Source organism: Poecilia reticulata, linkage group LG12, assembly GCF_000633615.1.
Source record: "Poecilia reticulata strain Guanapo linkage group LG12, Guppy_female_1.0+MT, whole genome shotgun sequence".
NCBI lineage: Eukaryota > Metazoa > Chordata > Actinopteri > Cyprinodontiformes > Poeciliidae > Poecilia > Poecilia reticulata.
The window spans coordinates 9,480,759-9,499,565 of NC_024342.1; the positions used below are offsets into that span (position 1 = coordinate 9,480,759).

Here is an 18,807-nt window from a genome sequence, read left to right on the forward strand (position 1 = left end):
GGGGGTGTGAGAGTGGGAGTTAGTGGGCGTGAGGGAGATATCCTCAATATTTCAAAATGCCCACACTGTTGACAGATGAGATCATATCAGTTGTGTTACAGCTGGCAATAGGCTGCCGAGAGTTGTGCGCCCTTATCTGCGTCAGTGTGTAGGCCTGTGAGTGTTCCTGTTACAACGCTGCAGAAGTCCACACGGCCTGCAACTGCACAGAGTAGTGGAGACTGGGTTTAGTTTTTCTCAGGCAGACGCGCTGGAGCCATCATGGATGTTATTCAACTGGCGCCTTTTGTGGGGAAATGACTTCTTCATTTATGTATACATCCGGGGGCGGAAAAAAAAAAAAAAAACGGTGGAAGCAGCCAACTATTTGCAAAATTTCTACACTTGCGAAAGCAGGCAAATCAAATTTTAAACTTATATATTCCATTAGTTAATCGTTTAAGCTACTTTATCATTTAGGCTGCATTGTAACGGATACCGTTTATTAACTTACAAACGAAATCTCATCCGTACACTGTGGCTGAGAAACGGACAATGTCCAGGGCCGGCCAAAACTTGTACAGGGCCGTAGGCAGAATTTGACTCGGAGGCCCTCTTTCTCTGACTCTCGCTGTAGACAACCAATATCTAATCCAGTGGTTCTTAACCTTTTTTGAGGTACCGAACCCACCAGTTTTATATGCGCATTCACTGAACCCTTCTGTAGTGATAAATAAAATATGATTATTTTCCCCCCAAATTCAAGACATCGGGGTGACCCAACTAGAATCTAGTTAGGTCACCCCAAGATCACTAAGTCTTCTTAAAAGGTAGAGTCTCTGAGAACAGTTCTTCAAAATATAGTCAGTGTTGTCAGCACAGTTAAGCTGACTGTCCAGTAACGACCCAAGGTATTTAAAATTTGCCACAATTTCAACAGGTTGGCCTTCGAGAGAAACTGGAACCACTTTAAGGTCTTGTTTAGATCATTTAATTAACTCTACATTCTTAAGAGAATGAAAAATTACTAATAAATAATAAAGACTTTGGGGTATTCTGATTTAGTAATGTAATTATATTAGTTGTGTTACCACCCCCAAGTCACTAGAGGCAGTACCAACCCCGAAAAGATGAGACTAAGGAGCAGATATGGAAGTACACCGAAAGCTATAGAATTTGGTTAAAAACTGTGAGTTTTGCTGAAGTAATTAAAGACACAAGTTCAAATCCATGCTGAGAGTGGAGCTCCTTCAATCAGGGCTCCTCCGCAGCACTGATTGGCCAAGCAATGTAACGTGATCCTCTGCAGCAAGTGATGGCAAAGCAGGGCGTCATCACGACTTTACACAAGTGTGTCTTTACCTCTGCGGCAGAGGCTCCGCCGAACCCCTGAGACCGACTCATCGAACCCCTGGGGTTCGATCGAACCCAGGTTAAGAACCACTGGTCTAATCTCAAAGATCACGAGCAGTTAGTCTTCTACCTGCAGTGTTTTCAGTTTGTATACATTTTTCCTGAGGGTGGAAGCTAAATTACTTCTGCTTGCGCCAGCTCTGCCAATTTGGGTAATGGTGCCAACTTTGTCATGGGTCAAATGTGGACAGATCCAGATCTCAGTTGATTAAACAAGCTTGAGTTGTGGTTTCAACCAAAATACTGGGTGAGGTTTCCTGTCAAATGAGTTCTGGTAAATAGTATCTAACTGTACGGCTAAGAACAAATAATAGTAAAAAAAAAAGTTCTCTACACAAATGATATTTGGGGTGAAGCTAATTTGTATCGTTTTAGAAAACATCTGCGCTGACAATTGTCCGATTAAAATAAAGTCATAAGTTTTGTAATGTGTAATTTCTGACAAACAGTTTGTGCATACAAGTCATACTCAACGTGCTTCTAAAACTGCTGAGTTGAATAAGAGATTTGTACTCTTAGTTTATCTTTGCATTAAAGGTTGGAATGTTAGCAACATTTCCAAAATAGTGTTACCTCAAATGAACTTATATGAGAGAGGAATGGTACTTTGAAATGATACCTATGTTAGAAATGAACATAGGTATCATGTTTACAAGTTGACATCCTGGTGTAATTATGTTGTTCTATTAACACTGAATGCAGTGAAATGTGAAACTAAAATCATTAAGTTGTTGAGTTAAAAAATATATATTTTAAGATACTTGTATTAAGCTTTCTTCAAATGATCTTTGATAAATAATGTCTGATTTCGATAGTCAGAATAAATATCAGTGACTTGATTAATAGTAATTTTATGCATCCCAAAAGATGTTTGTTACAGATAAATGTTATTCAAAGAATAACATTGTATTCTGCTTACTTTGTTTTTCCGAAGTTTACATCATTAAATTATGAAACGGAGGTAAAAATTACATAAATTTTTTCACAGAAACATGACCTCAACTCATTCCAATTAAGAATGGGTTTATAGGTCAAATTAATTGATTGCTGGATTATTACTTGGTACTTATTTGGTCGTTTTTTGAACAATTATAGGCATCTTCAGGGATATCAAACACAGTTTTGTTGAACCAAAATTTCTCCCCCAAAATCCCTGTCTTTGTCCATTAATAACAGAAAAAAAAATATTAAGAAAACAAATTATATATTTATGATATGAGTGTGTTTACCGACTGGTTTCAATAGAAATTATTGAAATTTCAACTTGCAATTGTAAATAAAAAGTCAATCTTAAGGGAACAGTAAAGCAAGAAGTGGAAACACCAACAACAAAATTGCAGCTGCAGAATTACTACTACTAACTATTGAAAGTTGGTTGAAGACTAAAGCCTCACACTGCGTGACTAAGAATTTCGTTGACATGTAGACAAATTTGGTAAATAAATTTGGTTGTCAAAATTAAAACCTATTGTATAACACAAAATAATTGCCTGTCTGTATTGACTTTACAGTCGCTTCTTTGATCAAAGTGTTAATGTTGAAGAAAACTAGCGCTAGCTCGTGCTAACTACTCAGTAGGTGGAAGGGTAATGTCACCTAAAGTGAAGAATGTCCCTCTCTAGAGAGAACTGAACTGACATTGATATAAACATTATTATGCTGAATCGTTTTACCATCCTATCATTTCTCATTTTTTATACTATGAAAGAAGCTAATCTAAGTCAAATCAGGTCAACGTTTTCAGGTTTTTCTGCTTCCTTTTGGTGACTTCTTTACACTTACAAACTGGGTCTCAATATTTGGTAAAAACTATTCAACATCCCTTCCAAGTTCCCAACAGTATAATCATTTCTATTAAAAAGACAAAAATAAATAAATAAATAAACAGACATTTTATAGGGCATATTATCTGGACATAGTTCAATACAAACCACTGTCATTTAAACACAAATATTTCAGCAACAAATACCCGTATGGGAAACTGGTTCCCATAGGGAAAGTAGCAAAGCCTACCCTACTTTTTTTCTGTTTTCTTTTTTTTTTTCTCAAATCGCATACCTCTGCTTTATTTATTTAAAGATAAATACATTTTTAAACAACTTCCTGACCTGCACGGTGGTGCAGTTGTGAGCACTGTTGCCTTGCAGCAAGAAGGTGGGCTGTAATCCTGACCTGGGGTCAGTCTGTCTGGATGGAGTTTGCATGTTCTCCCGTACATGTGCAGATTTTTTTTTTTTTTTTTGTGGGTAGGTTAATTTGTCTCTCTAAATTTCACTTAAGTATGAAAGTGTTTGCATGCAGGGATATTTCTCCTGTGTTGCCATGTCTCTGTTTCCATGTGATGTGCTGAAAACCTGCAGCTCTCACCCAACCCCAACAAAGACCCCACAAATTAAAGAGGTATAGAAAAACAGATGGATGTCAGCTGCTAATCCAGAAGACGATCATTTATAGTAATTTCTTTTTTCAAAACGTAAATAAAGAATGTCAGGAGTGATGTTAAGAAAATGCCACGGATTTCTGAATTGGTATGCTGCAAAACCAAGTTCCATCCATCTACAGCCACTCATCCTTACAGGGTTTTGGGGGAGTTGGTGCTTATCTCCAGCAGTCGTAGATGGTACTTCCTGGACGGGTTGGAGGGCAACAGACACACAGGATAAACAACCATTCACACAAGCACTCATATACCTAAGGACAATTTTAGAGAAATCAATTAACATCCAATGTTTCTTGGACTGCAGGAATAATCTGGAGTACCCAGAGTGAACAGATGCATGCATGGTGGGGAGAGAAAGGGTGGCATGCAAACTATATTTAGAAAGACCCTAGACCTGAATTTGAACCCACAACCTCCTTGTAGCGAGGAAAGTGTTACCAGCTGCTCCACCAGCCCTGAGATCAGAGTTCTTGAATTACATGTAATAAAAAACAACTAATCATACATGTTATAAGAAAAGGAAAACAGTATGCTTGAGACAAACCTTTGCCATTCTCTAAAATAAAACATAAATCGACTTTATCAGCCTCAATACTTGACGTAGCAAGAATAATATGATCATTTTACATGAGAAAATGCATTGTAACAAGTCTTAACATCTGGTTTCATTTCTTTCCGCAGACACATTGCCAATCAAAACAGATTGATTAACATAAGTGACAGCAGTTTGAGGCACTACATAAACCTCAGAAATCTGTAAGTATTTCACCGGTTTGTGCTTGGTTAGATATTAAGCTAATTTAAACTAAATAAATGCAGACTGTGACTTCCAACAGAACGGTGACAAGGACAAGATTAACATATATATCCAAGGATGCATTTTATAACAACACAAGACTTCAATATGTGTAAGCAGCATCTTACAGTAAAGTTATTTTATCACACCTGTTCCCCCTGCTGACTTTTTACAGTTTTTGTTGCTATTTTTATATTTTTTTTTCCATAGAAATCTCAGAGATAACAACCTCTCCATGCTGTCATGGAGAACATTTCAGAACTTCAACAGTACATTTCCGTAAGATGACACGTGTGCGTCAAACTGTTAGAAGTCCAACATCTCCTTCCCCCGCCCCTTAAAATCTTTCTTGCGTTTGTTTGTCTGCTCCATTTTAAGGCTTCTTCTATCTGGAAACCCTTTGGATTGTGTTTGTGAAAACTTGTGGATCAAACTGAGACTCCAAGAAGACATAGACGGTCCAGAGCTGACATGTACTGATGAAAGGGGAGAGACAAGGGACTTTGCCACACTCACTCCTCCAGACTGTGGTAATGTAAAGCCTTGTTGGTATTCTTAGGCTGATTATGTTTGCTTTGTGAAGACGTAAAGGAGCAGTTTAAAACTAGAGACAATATTCACGTATATTTGCCACGTTTTGTATGTTGCAGTGGTTCCCAAAGTAGAGTTGAGCCTCAAAAATGTGACCGTAAGGGAGGGTCGTGATGTCAAAGTTGTGTGTAGTGCCTCAGGCTCCCCTGTTCCTGACATCCTGTGGACCCTTGATATGCTCTCAACCCACTATGAGGTGAGACGGTTTACCTTCAAGTCTCTTTTGAATGTTGGAATAAGTGAAGTCCAAATGACTGTAGTCTATCATGCAACACAACGGACCACATACTCAAACATAAGATCAAATGGTCTGTGCGAAGCAGCCAGAGTACTTGAAGAAAACTTGCTTTTGCAAGTTTCTGAGAGAAAGCAAAAAGTTAACATTTGAAATAACAGCAGATAATGCAAATTGGAGAGTAGTAGAAGAAGAAGAAAGTGAGGAAAATTCATCAGTTTGTCCTCTAGTAGCCTAACCTAAGCCTACAGCAGCATAACTACAAAAATAGCTCAGGATATCCTAACATACACTCTTAAAAAGGAGTATCTAATTTGCAATAAAACATTGGCAGCTGTGGTTGCCAGAACTTTACAATATAAATACGGTAAGATCCATATTTATACGGTAAAATTCTATGCTGGGCAAAATTCTGGCAACCACAGCTGCCAGTATTTTACCATAATTTAGAGTAATTTATTTATTTATTCATTTATTTTTTTGTACGGTGTAGTCCGTCAGTTTTATGAAAAATTAAAGTTTTCAACCTCGTTTTAAAAGCAGACAGGATGTCTGCCTCACGGACTAAAACTGGGAGCTGGTTCCACATGAGTGGCGCCTGATAACTAAAAGATCTACCTCACATTCTACTTCCTGAAGCTCTAGGAGTCAGCAGTAAAACTGCAATCTGACAGCAACGCGCCCTTTTAGGAACGCAGGGAACGATCAAATCCCTGATGCATGACGGAGTTTGATTATTTAAGGTTTTATAAGCGAGAACGAGAATCTTAAATTACATTCTGAATTTAACAAGGAGCCACTGAAGCCGCTGGCATCTCCGCCGCTCTTGGTTTTCCACATCTCCAATGGCGAACCATGGATTGGTTCACGCCGAGCTTACGTGCAGCGGCTATCGATCTGTACTACCAGTTCGATAGTCTTCAACTTAGAAGCTGCATCACAGGAACTTCTTCGTGTTGCTTCTTGATGATGGGGTAGGAGTTTGAAAACATTTCTCCGTCGTGCCTGCTGCTAGTGTAGCAGTGTGATGTTATTAAGCTAGACCAGTGGTCCCCAAACTACGGCCCGCGGGCCGGACCCGGCCCGCCTCCATATTTGGTCCGGCCCCCTGAACAATACCAGAAAGCATTTAGATTTTTTTTTCTATACCGTATTTTCCAGACTATAAGCCGCTACTTTTTTTCCTAAGCTTTAAACCTTGCGGCTTATATGTGGATTTTTCTTCAACCACCAGGGGGCTCTTTAGCAGGAAGTGAATCATTGGAAGTCAAAATTGGAAATAAAAGAAGAAAGCGCCCATTAAAACGGAATACATGTTTAATAGGGAATTTAAATTTGAGAATGTTGTTGATCAGTTAAATAGCATTGAGGGGGAAAAGAAGATTTTTCAGTTTTTTAAAATAATATTGGGATCATTATGAGAATTTTCATTTAGCACATGCTAGTAGCAACACGAAGGATCAGCACTTTTACTGTTACAGTTACCGTTTGGAAACTACCGTAATCAGTTCAGTTAAATCTAAACTTGGCAACGTTTTCTTTTTCGTTCGTAATAAATGTGATATTCAATTGACCTGTTATGACTCAAATTTTGGGTGTCCGCCCCCCTCTGCTGCATCGCTGTGGAAAACCTGGAGCGGCAGGTTTTCCTGTGGCCTGTGGCTTATAGTCCGGAAAATACAGTATTTATTTCATAAATAGTGTTATTTCCTGGATTTTTTCTGTGAAGAACCCAGAGAGTGTTATTTGATTGTGCTTTCTGGAAAACAATAAATTTTTATATGTAGGCACTCCTCCAATCTTCACACTTTTTCTGTTATAAACTGACTCTGGCCCCCCACCAGAGAAGGGAAAATTTATGTGGCCCTCACAGGAAAAAGTTTGGGAACCCCTGCACTAGATTGTCAAGTGAGAAGCTTTTCAGGTAGGAAATCATATGAGCACCGGCAGCTTTTATTTTGAAAATACGACAGATCCATTGCAAAACAGCGGGTAACTTCCTGTTTAGAAATTATTATTGTTATTTAAATTGAATGTGTTGCGAATGAAAATGTGAATTATTATCTTTACTGTCAAATATATTGAGTTCATGGATTGTTGTTTTGAGTGTCAGTTCGGGGTTTAAAAAGAAAAATTAACGGGTCATACCATTATAGTCAGTGAAAGGTTTTCCCACGCTGTCCGTTGCTCTTTCTGTTCAGATTCCGTGGGAGAAGTCACTGTGGAACATTGCGATGAGGAAAAAACCTGTTTTGACTAATATTTTCTGCTATTTGAATGCAGGAGCATTAAAAGTGCCGTCAGATCAGTTGTTGTCTAGCTGTTATTTCCCACAAGACACAACGCAGAATCAACTACGCTACGCTAGCATGAGCTTGTTCTACAAGAAAATCATCACTTTCTTCTTCTTTAATTTCCAATTTTGACTTCCAATGATTCACTTCCTGCTAAAGAGCCCCCTGGCGGTTGAAGAAAAGTCCACAGAAAAGCCACACCGGGCCATAAACCGCATGGTTCAAAACGTGGGGGAAAAGTAGTGGCTTATAGCCGCCACAAATACCTCTGCAAAAATCAACTCCTTTGAGAAGAACTGGAATGGAGACTGGACCTGGAACATGAGGTTTAAAGTGTCTAACCTCACAGACGCTCTCGTTGAATTATGGTTTTAAAAAAATCCCATACTCCTACAACTAGAAGAACTCCTTCTCAGTTGAGTTGTAGCTGTTAGCTGAAAAGAGTGGTTTAGCATGACATTAACTATGATTTGGGATTTGGATGTGCGTGAAAGCAGGCAGGTGGATACTTTATCATTGTAGAGCAGAAGCGTCGCGACACATGTCTGACAAATATTACTTCCCCGCAGAAGATGGTGTTACAGCACAGAAATAAAACCACGCTACATGAAAACTGAGTCCTGCTGAACCACAAATAAGCATAGCTTCAGTCAATAAGGAGCTTTTTTTAAGTGAAGGGGGAAAAAAAAGACAATTTTTTGTTGTTGTTGTTTTTTTTTTTTCAAAATAAAATTAGATGTAAATTGTAAATAACTAATTCATTTACATCATTTAGGAGCTGGAATGATTCACAATTACTTTTATATTGCAATTAAATTAAATACTACCGTTACACATACTATGAGTGATATAAGTTGTTGTTTTTTTGTTTTTGTAAATATCCCACCAGTCTCTTAGGTCCGTACACAGAATCTGTAATTGATCTAATAAGTCTTGTCTTTCCAGATTGACCCTTTGGAAACAAAAAGCACCCTCATCTTGTCAGGCCTGTCTCCCGATGACAACGGCAGGGTGATCGTATGCAGCGCCGAGAACATAGTCGGTCAGATTGAAGCCACGCTTCAGCTCAATATCCTCTGTAAGGACTTCAAATATGGCCTCACATCTCTAGAAATCCTATTTTATTTGCGTTCAATTTGATCTAATTTCCTCTGTGTGATGAGCAATTAAATACTTTCTCCTAAACCGTGTTTTTTTCGTGTGGAAGCACGGTTTGTTATCATTACTGTCTCCTGGAAAATCTTATTGACTTTCCATGTTTCCTGTCCATAACTCTTCTTCCTGTAAAGCTGCTCATGCCTCACCACGTGCCTTCGCTTGTTTAACATCCATTAATACGTTGTCCTCTTCCATGGTTTTCTGCCTTCAGAGTTGGAATGCATAGTTTTTCATTAGGTTAATGCTCGCCTCCCAGTTATTTTTCCAACCTTCACCTCTCCTCTCCACAATTAGGGTTTCTACTTCACCTTTGCTCTTGCTGTTTGTCTCCTATTGTCCCCGTGACCGCTCTTCTTCTCCCGTTGCCTCCGTCTTAGTTCCCCCTAGAATCGAGCAGCTGCTGGCTCCAGAACAGGCCCACCAGTGGTGCATCCCATTCACTGTGACGGGGAACCCCAAACCTAAGCTGCTGTGGTATCATAAGAAGGTGCTTCTCCAGGAGCAAGACTTCATCCGCACCATGATCCACGAGTCCACCGAGAACGAGGACCACGGCTGCCTGCAGCTCGCCAATCCCACTCACATCCACAACGGCGAATACAAGCTTGTGGCGAGGAACGAGTACGGTCGGGATGAAAAGACGGTCACCGCCCAGTTCCTTGATCCGCCAAACATTACAGGTCAATTTGCTTCCTGTTTCCAAATAAAGTTATTTCTAGAGCATGATTTTAAGTGTAGTAGGTTCAATTACATTCAAATTGCAGAAGTGCAACTATTTCAGTTGTACATCTTTTGTTGTATATGTTAATTGTGACAAAGTTTTGTAACTGAGTGGGATTTTATATGTAACAAACCTAACATGTTGTTATTATTATAACAAATTTCTTTCTTTTTCTTTTTTTTTATTTGCAGAAAACCCAGATTATGGTAAGTAATACTTATGTTTTTTGACTTGATTGCCATGAAAAAGTATTAGCCTCCTCATCAATTTCTTGATTTTGTCACCTTTGTAAAATAATAGCCTAAGTCATTTTTGGCAATAAATAAATAAAATTGCCACCTCTTTTTTGCTAGAAGGTGAATTAGGAAACAAATATTACTTTTGGCAAAAAGTATTTTTTCAGGAAGATGATTAATTACAATTACATTTAAATAATAAGATAGATATTATTGTCGTCTTTCTGTTCTGTATTTCCTATCAGGTCTTACAATTGAATTTCGGTTTTAGATCAGCATTTTTAATTCAACAGTAAAACAAACTCTTGAAAAGTTTTATTTATAGGAGACCGCTGATTACCAACACAAAGGCCCACCTCATATGAGTCCACCAGCAATTCTAAGACTTTTAGAAACCTATTCTGGGGACAAAAATGTAATTTTTTTGAAAGACATAAGTCCTATTGTATCAGGCCAACTTTACAGCATGTAAGGTGATAGACATTTTTGACCCAGTCAAACATGATGGTGATAGTGTCATGGTCTGGGGCTTCTTTGCCACTTTAGTGCATGGACATCTTTGCATATCTTTGTATGATATAAGAGGATTATTTTGAGGATCTTAAGCATTTAAGTCTGAAAAAAGCACAAGAAAGCTGCACTTAACTTTTCTCTGTACTCTTATGCAGTTAAAAATATCTACTGATTTTCATCTCTTCTTTTTTTCTCCTTTTCCTCTGCATCTGCATCTTCTGCTCAGATGGTAAGTTCTTTCCAGACTTTATATGTAGTTTCACACAATATAATATTGCACACATCAGTCAGAATTGCAAAATATTTCCAAATATGAATAACTCTGATTTGACAGATCACATATATACTTATCCAGATCCACCGCCTCTGGACGACAGTGTTGCAGTAAGTGATCCTAAATATTACTAGCCATGTGTAGCTTTTTACAAACCTTTTGACTTAAAGACATATTTGCAGTTTATTTGATTGTGGTTTCAATGACGTACATTATATTTATGATCTCTTACACATTTGAAGATATAGAAGTGCAAAAAAAGAATAAATCTCTTTCTAAAGCCACCACCTAACCTCAATGCCAATACCTAAATTGTGTGTTAAGGTAAAAAGAAAAATATATAAACTTGTACTCAGGTCTATGGACTATCATAGAGATTGTGGAACTGGTCACTAATCCATGTCTCTGTAGTCTCCTATCTCTAGTCAAGACCTATAATTTATTTTTTTTGCCAAAAAGGAGGAGTTATACAAACCATTAAACTTAGCTGTACTAATAATTGTACCACAAGTGACTTTGCTAAAGCCAATTGTTTCTACTTTGCTAGACATTGATTAAATGTGCTCAAATCAGATGTTCTATTTTTCTTCATTTTTTTTTCCAGTGTAAAATAAACAAAACACATAATTACCAGAGATCTCACTAATTATGACCAGCACCTTATTTTGATCTTTGCAGTTTAGTTTTGACTTCTTACTGGGATCACATTCTCCGCTTTATTCATCACCAGGTGTATGTCGTTGTGGGAATTGCCGGTGTTGCCCTGACTGGCTGCGTGCTCATGGTCATCATTTTGAAATATGGAAGAAACTCAAACTTTGGTATTAAAGGTAAAATAAATATCTTTATTTTATTGCATAAATAAGGAGACTTAAGCTTAAACCCATAGTACCCCAGAGAAGATAAAAGACACAAAACCTTCCTGAACTGTTGTCACATCAGAATATTCATATCATTTTTTTATTGGGGCTTTTATGTGAAATACCAACACAATGTAGAACATAGCTGTGAACTGGGAGAAAAAAATATACATTTAAATGTACGAATAAAAATCTGAACTTGATGGAACCGTTTCTAGAACAAACATTTGCAGAAGTTACAGCTGCAAGTCCTTTGTGGTATGTTTCTCCCTGCTTTGCATATTTCCAAGCTTACATTTTTGTCGATTTTTTGCAAAACAGCTCCAGCTAAAAAGGGCCAGACTTAGAAAAGTGGGACCCCCTGGGCTGGAGAATTTTTTTAGCCCCCTAACCAGAAAATATTTTTTTTACTCTTGCAAATTACAGTACATTGACATGTAGGGCTATCAGCTGGTAAGAACTGATGCATGGTCGGTATAAAACTTAAACCTATCACATCTCACAATTTATGCTTGTAATGTGAAAAATTTTCTGTCACCTTTAGACTAAACAGGGTAAACAGGTTATTTCACTTTTTAGGATAAGCGTTGTCTACAAATGTTATTTTCAAAATGCCTACTACCATTGCTCGTTATTAAGAAGTTAATAAACGGTCAATAACATATAAATACTGATATGGCTATTTCCTGTATAAAATCATATATTATTAACTTCCTCTGTTAGTCTAGCATTACTCCCACAATTTTCAAAAACCTGATACTAGGGTATTATACATTACTAGGGTATTATACATACCATTAAACCTATGCACCCTTCAACATCCATCCACCCGGTTAACCACTCTTCTCCTCTTTCCATCTTCTCTTACTCCTCCTTCCTAATGACCAAACCTCCTACACTTCACCTTCTTGTCTGCCCATCTCTCCTTCTCCTGTTTCCTGACCGCCACCACCTCCACCTCCTTCTTCCCCCCGCAACTCCTCTCCTCTCCTCTCCGTGGGTCCCCAGGCTCCTCCTCGGTAATCAGCAACGACGACGACTCTGCCAGCCCTCTTCATCACGTCTCCAATGGCAACAACACACCGTCGTCCTCAGAGATGGGTCCAGATGCAGTGATCATCGGGATGACAAAGATTCCTGTCATTGAGAACCCGCAGTACTTCCGCAACTCCGGCAGCATGCTGAAAGCCGACACGTGTGAGTTACCGCCGCTCTTGATGAACGCCGGATAACCTGGGCTTTTTTTTCTCTCTCTCTCTCTGAAAAATCCATGCAGGGATCATTTTGCTATAGGCGCCATATTTATCAGCAGATTCCTACTGCGCCGCGGCAGTGACTTCCTGCTTTGGGAGCTAACCGGAAAGCTCATACAAGATACTCAGAAAGAAAAACTTTTTGTTTTATCGGAGATCTATAGATTTGACATGACTTAGTTCTTTGCTGTGCAAGAAATAACTTTTTGCAAATACCAACCTTCTTTTTTTACTTAGTTTGTTAGGAACCAGTCGACAATGAAAAACAGTGCTCCATAGTATAAAGTAGTACCGACAATAATAATAATAATAATAATAATAATAATTATAATAACAACAACAACAACAATAATAATAATAATAATAATAATAATAATAATAATAATAATAATAATAATAATAATAATAATAATAATAATAATAATTTCTACATTCATAATAACAATGGAGGGAAAAAAACACACATAACATATATCAACGTCATATATAATTACTAATAAGTAACACTTGGCACAGGCCAGACTGAGCGCTTCATATATATTATAATTGTATGATAATCTTCAGAAAAAATGCCAAAAAAAATACCGTTTCTCAATATTTACAGAAATCATTTTTAATAAATAAATATCAAACATTATGTAATTATTTTAATTGAAAAACAATCATTACAGTTGTATTTTTTGTTTATACTGCTTACTTTTTTTTATTATTTAAACTTGCTAAATGTAATTAACTTTCCCTAAAATGTGGGTGTCTAAAGATTGGTGAATTGAATGAGAATGGATATGTTTGTTGTGAAATAGACCTTGAAAGACTCGGGACTATTCCCTTCATTAGTGTGTATTTAATAATTAAAAACACTGTCATATATTAAAAGTGTAAACTGTAAGAATGAGGAGTTTCTAAAAACACAGGACATGATGGATGTCGAGAGTTAGCTTGTCTAGCAACCCTAGCAAAGCAGCTTTGAAGGGCCAACACTTCTTGAAAAGTCTATAAGACTTTCATTAATGCAACTTATTTTTACATTTGGAATTTTCTTTTCTTTTTTTTGTGCATAATGAACACGCATATGTATGACAAGCAACAAAAGTATATCTCCAAATTGATCAAATTCCAGTATACTATAAAGTTGAAGTATCTTTCTCAAAATTCCTACCGAAAAAAGATCTTGTGGGTGATTTCACTTGTTCTGTATTAAAGTTGTGCAGCACATCAAGAGGCACAATATAGTGCTGAAGCGGGAGCTGGGAGAAGGAGCCTTCGGGAAGGTCTTCCTTGCCGAGTGCTACAACCTGGTGCCAGATCATGAGAAGATCCATGTGGCCGTCAAGGTGCTGATCAGGAAGCTCCTTCTTCAAAAATGCCAGGGAACAGTTTCCACTGGATGTTCGCTCCTGTTCACCCTGCCTCTTTCTGTCTCCCAGACTCTGAAGGAGGCCACTGAAAGCGCTCGCGCAGACTTCTACAGGGAGGCGGAGCTTCTGACCAACCTGCAACACGAGCACATCGTCACCTTCTACGGAGTGTGTGTGGAGAGCGACCCGCTCATCATGGTTTTTGAGTACATGAAACATGGAGACCTGAACAAGTTCCTCAGGTGAGATCGTCTTCCAATGAAATGACAGACTCGTTTTGTAAAAGTAGTTTAATTTTGCCTGTTGGGCACCTCATTCAACTATAGCAAGGATAAAGGCTGCGCTCAATTATATTAACTATATGTTAGATCCAAAGCACATCTCTGTTGATAAAATATCTTGACTGGAGAAGAAGCCCATTTAAGTTGTACATATTCTTTCTGCAAAAGAAAGAAACTGGCGTGTATTTGCAGTATAACACAATAAATCACTGTTCAAAGGTGAACGTAATAACGAATTAATAATCAGTTCAAAAGCTTACAACTAGCACAATAAGATTAAGTTAATGTGCTGACATCTTAAATAGTTTCCTGATCGTAACATTTGAGACTCATTAAAACATTAAAAGGTCTCAGTAACATAACGTGCATCATATGCATTGATTTTGAACTCGACTAAAGTCATAAAGAAAAACCGTCTGCTAAGGACTTTTTCAAAAGATTGAACTGTGGCTGAAAGGTCAGACTCTGAGTGGTGTGGTCACTGCACAGTCATGGTAAGGCTATCTGTAACGACCACACATTTCCATTTCATACATTGTCAATTGTGGGTTATGTGGGCAGTTTAATGGGTGCATTCAGTAGCCTGCCTGGTTTCACATCATCACTATAAAGTTGCTTAATCATAAACTCCTTCTCTTTTAGGAAGAGAAGAAGAAGCCACAACCTCCCACAGTCTGCCATCTGTATATATTTTTAATTGTTGAACTTAAATTTACTGCTTAGACTCACCAAAAGGATTTCGGATGCTCTAAGATGCCAGAGTACACAACCTCAAACATGTGGCTTAAATGTTCTAAGGCTGTTCCATCTGTTGTCAGGAGTTGCAATGGGAACGTTTGTTTTGGATTTGCTGGTGTTACAATATTCTTTTCAAATTGTCATGAATTACCAAAGATTTTTCAGTCTGGTAACTTTAGATCCTGGCAGGAGAAGGGAATTTGCCGATTGGAGCACTGCTACAAAAAGAAAGTATTTATGTCACCATCTACTCTAAATGCTCGATTTAGACTAGCACAATTTAATTTTTTACATCAGTTATATGTCACCCCACAAAAATTACATAAATATAATTCCAGTATAAGTCCTCTTTGTTTTAGATGTGGTATGGAGGAAGGAACATTCCTTCATGCCACCTGGCATTGCTCTAAATTGCAGGGTTTTTGGAAGGGGGTTTGTGAAACGTTATCAGACATTCATGGCATCATGATTCCAATAGACCCGGAGATCTGTTTATTGGAGAACTTTACAAATTCCAATTTAAATTAAATTTAAAGAAACTTACAGAAGTCCTTTTGGCAACTGCTAAGAAATGTATTACAACAAAATGGAAATCAGACTCCCTCCTCCCAATTAAAATGCGGCTTTGTGAGATTAATAGCTGTGTGACACTAGAAAAAATAACCTATTGAATACAAAATACAAGTAAGACTTTTTATCAAATATGGCAGCCTTTTTTAAGTTATATGCAAAATCTACCAGCACATTGGATTGATTGCTGATCCTGTAATTGAGCTGGACTCCACAGGATTTATGAGCGAATCTGATACCATCTGTCAATCTATTTCCGATTCATAGGCATTTTATTTCATCCCTATAGATTACCCATCTTACCCACCCACCCCCGTCCAGTCCTTCTTTTTATTTGGCTGTTGTGTTATATTATTGTAAATGTATTTTGCTTTCAATATGTCTCATTCTTTGAATTGTGCTTTATTGTGTACCAGTTTTGTCCTGTCAGTTAATACCTGTGGAGTAACTACTAAAAATCCAAAATAAAATATTCTAAAAAAAAAAAAAAAAATGTATTGAATTCAAATCAAAACTGAGACTTTGTAAACAATAAATAATCATGACAGATGAAATGTAAAAAACAAAACAAAAAAAAAACATCAGAACTTTTTTTTTCTGTCATTTGTGAAAAATGCAATGGTTTTTGGGTTGCAGGTCCCACGGTCCTGATGCGGTTCTCATGGCAGACGGTCAGCACAGTATCTTGGTGGAGCTCACCCAGTCTCAGATGCTGCACATTGCCCAACAGATTGCTGCTGGCATGGTCTACCTGGCCTCCCAACATTTTGTCCACAGAGACTTGGCAACAAGAAACTGCCTGGTAGGGGAAAACCTGCTGGTCAAGATAGGAGACTTTGGCATGTCGAGAGATGTTTACAGCACAGACTACTATAGGGTGAGTAACCGAGAGCTGTTTGCTCTTCATCTTATGTGACCCTTCATTGCTCATTATTGCTACTGCACATCCTTGCAATCTTCAAATGGTTCTCATAAATATACCTTAAAACAGAAACATGAGCTACAAAAAGGGATTGCTTCCTCCAGCTTTGGTGAGACAGGTGTGTATCAGTAGAAATGGCAATTTTAAGATATTTTATCTGTTTATAACTTTCATAATCTACAAAAATGTTAAGTTTCTATGGTAATAAGAAGCAACAGTGCAAAGGAACCCTGGAAGGTTTTTCATTTTTTTTCAGCGATGAGTTAAATTATTCTCTCACTCAAGATTGACAACGTCGTACTAAACCACAAAGGAGCAAACTGTGTAATTGTCCAGGTGTGGACATGAGAGAACTACATCCAGCTATGGACATAATCATAAGACCAGTAAGAGTCAAATTAAAGACATTTAGAAGGAGCAAATAGATTTATTTAATTCCTTCTCCGTTGTGTCTCGCATCTTAAGTTGAATGCCACAGCGCCCTCTGCCGGAGTCGGAAATGCAAGGAAAAAAATATGTCACCCTAATCAGGGCCTTTCACCTACCACTGACATCCAACGATGCTATTCAACATGAGTTAGGGATCCAAGCGCCGTTACTCTCAGTTCTCTTTACAAATGTTCTGTGAATATTATAGCAGACGTTTTCAAAGTCCTTTTGCCGGTGTGTTGTTTATTGGTCACAGTAACGTCTCAGTCCCCGCCTAAGTAAGCAAGTAGAGATGGTGTAACCAGCAACTGAAACCCTTTTATCTGACCTGAGGGGTCTCGCTAATGGAGGCTGCCGCGTCTCCCCAGGTGGGCGGTCACACGATGCTGCCGATCCGCTGGATGCCCCCGGAGAGCATCATGTATCGGAGGTTCACCACAGAGAGTGACGTGTGGAGTCTGGGTGTGGTGCTGTGGGAGATCTTCACCTACGGCAAGCAGCCCTGGTACCAACTCTCCAACAATGAGGTCAGTCACATGAGGTTCAAAGCTGTGATTAATTGTAAGACTTTAGTGAAGGCATCATGGGAATTGTGGTATTTACTGTTGTCGAAGGTTGACTAACGTTAGAAACTGAAGATGTTAATGTTTGTGTTTTTTTTATTATTATAGTAATGCAATTTGCAGTTTGTTCCGTAGAGTATCGTGCATAATGTAGTATTAGATGGAGCTGGCTGGAATTGCTCAACATGATTGTTGTCAATTTCCTTGATTTAGATGTATTTTAGGCGAGGTAAGCTCTAAAATAGCGGTTCTCAACGTGGGCGGTACCGCCCCCCAGGGGGCGTTCAGAGGACGGCAGGGGGCGCTGGCGGACATTTTTACAAAAGGGGGGCGCTGGGATTCCTCTGGGGGGCGTTTGGTCGAAGGTAAACTTTACACCTTAAATGCATAACAATGCCAGTTTAGACTTGGAGCAACTTGCTAAAACTGTATTGTGTAACGTTAATCATGCTTGACTGCAACTGTATCGATGGCAGCTCTTCTTCTTCTTCTTCTTCTATTCAGTGTTTGTTAGCTTCTGTTAGCTTCTTGGCGCAGCTCCGTTCTCCTGCTATTGGTAGCTAAAATCACGATTTCCACACTGTGTGTCCCTCTGAAAAATGAACCCATTTAATTAAATAAATAAAGAAATCCCTCCATGGGTGATGCCACGATAGAGAGCGTTCATTTTATAGCGTTAACACGGTGCTGTAAGTGGTCCGGTATGAAACGGGGGTAATAGAACAACACAGCACTTTTAAATTTCAATAATCAGAATGCAGAAATTGTTTCCGTTGTTTTAAAAGGTTTTTGTCAGTCTGCCTTTTCCCCATCGATACGCTTCCCGACCGACCTGCACCTTAGGGGCTTAAAAAAAACGCCGCACACATTGTGCAAAACTCTGAAACAGGAAAAGCGGTAAATGAAACGGAGCGACGAACTAGATGTGAATTATGGCATAAAAACAGAGAATCCGACGCTGAACAGTGAAAAAATCAACACATCATGTGTTGATTAGGAGGCGCAGCAGGTGATGAGATTACTGATGGTGAGCGTCAATAAATGATAAAATAAATCTAGCAACAGGAAAGAAACTAAAGTGGACATAGCAATAGACCAAGAGAGGATAAAACTAATAAAAGGAAACTAAATGGAAATGAATGAAGAACAAAGTGCAAGAATAAACTAAGAAACTAAAGTAAAT

At 38.3% G+C, this 18,807-nt stretch overlaps 1 protein-coding gene across 2 annotated transcripts in view; it reads left to right on the plus strand.

The window, feature by feature from the left end:
* LOC103473467 (BDNF/NT-3 growth factors receptor-like) overlaps window positions 1–18,807 on the plus strand; it is a 22,974-nt gene that overhangs the window by 1,506 nt on the left and 2,661 nt on the right. Inside the window, exons 2-17 of one of the 2 annotated variants that reach the window (XM_008423749.2) lie at window positions 4,514–4,588; window positions 4,669–4,740; window positions 4,839–4,907; window positions 5,007–5,158; window positions 5,279–5,415; window positions 8,694–8,826; window positions 9,284–9,586; window positions 9,819–9,833; window positions 10,603–10,605; window positions 10,711–10,760; window positions 11,381–11,480; window positions 12,519–12,707; window positions 13,967–14,097; window positions 14,191–14,363; window positions 16,347–16,587; window positions 17,430–17,588. In XM_008423749.2, coding sequence (XP_008421971.1) covers window positions 4,514–4,588; window positions 4,669–4,740; window positions 4,839–4,907; window positions 5,007–5,158; window positions 5,279–5,415; window positions 8,694–8,826; window positions 9,284–9,586; window positions 9,819–9,833; window positions 10,603–10,605; window positions 10,711–10,760; window positions 11,381–11,480; window positions 12,519–12,707; window positions 13,967–14,097; window positions 14,191–14,363; window positions 16,347–16,587; window positions 17,430–17,588 — 2,002 coding nt within the window. The remainder of the gene's footprint in view (window positions 1–4,513; window positions 4,589–4,668; window positions 4,741–4,838; window positions 4,908–5,006; window positions 5,159–5,278; window positions 5,416–8,693; window positions 8,827–9,283; window positions 9,587–9,818; window positions 9,834–10,602; window positions 10,606–10,710; window positions 10,761–11,380; window positions 11,481–12,518; window positions 12,708–13,966; window positions 14,098–14,190; window positions 14,364–16,346; window positions 16,588–17,429; window positions 17,589–18,807) is intronic. The other variant, XM_008423750.2, reaches the window with a different exon arrangement.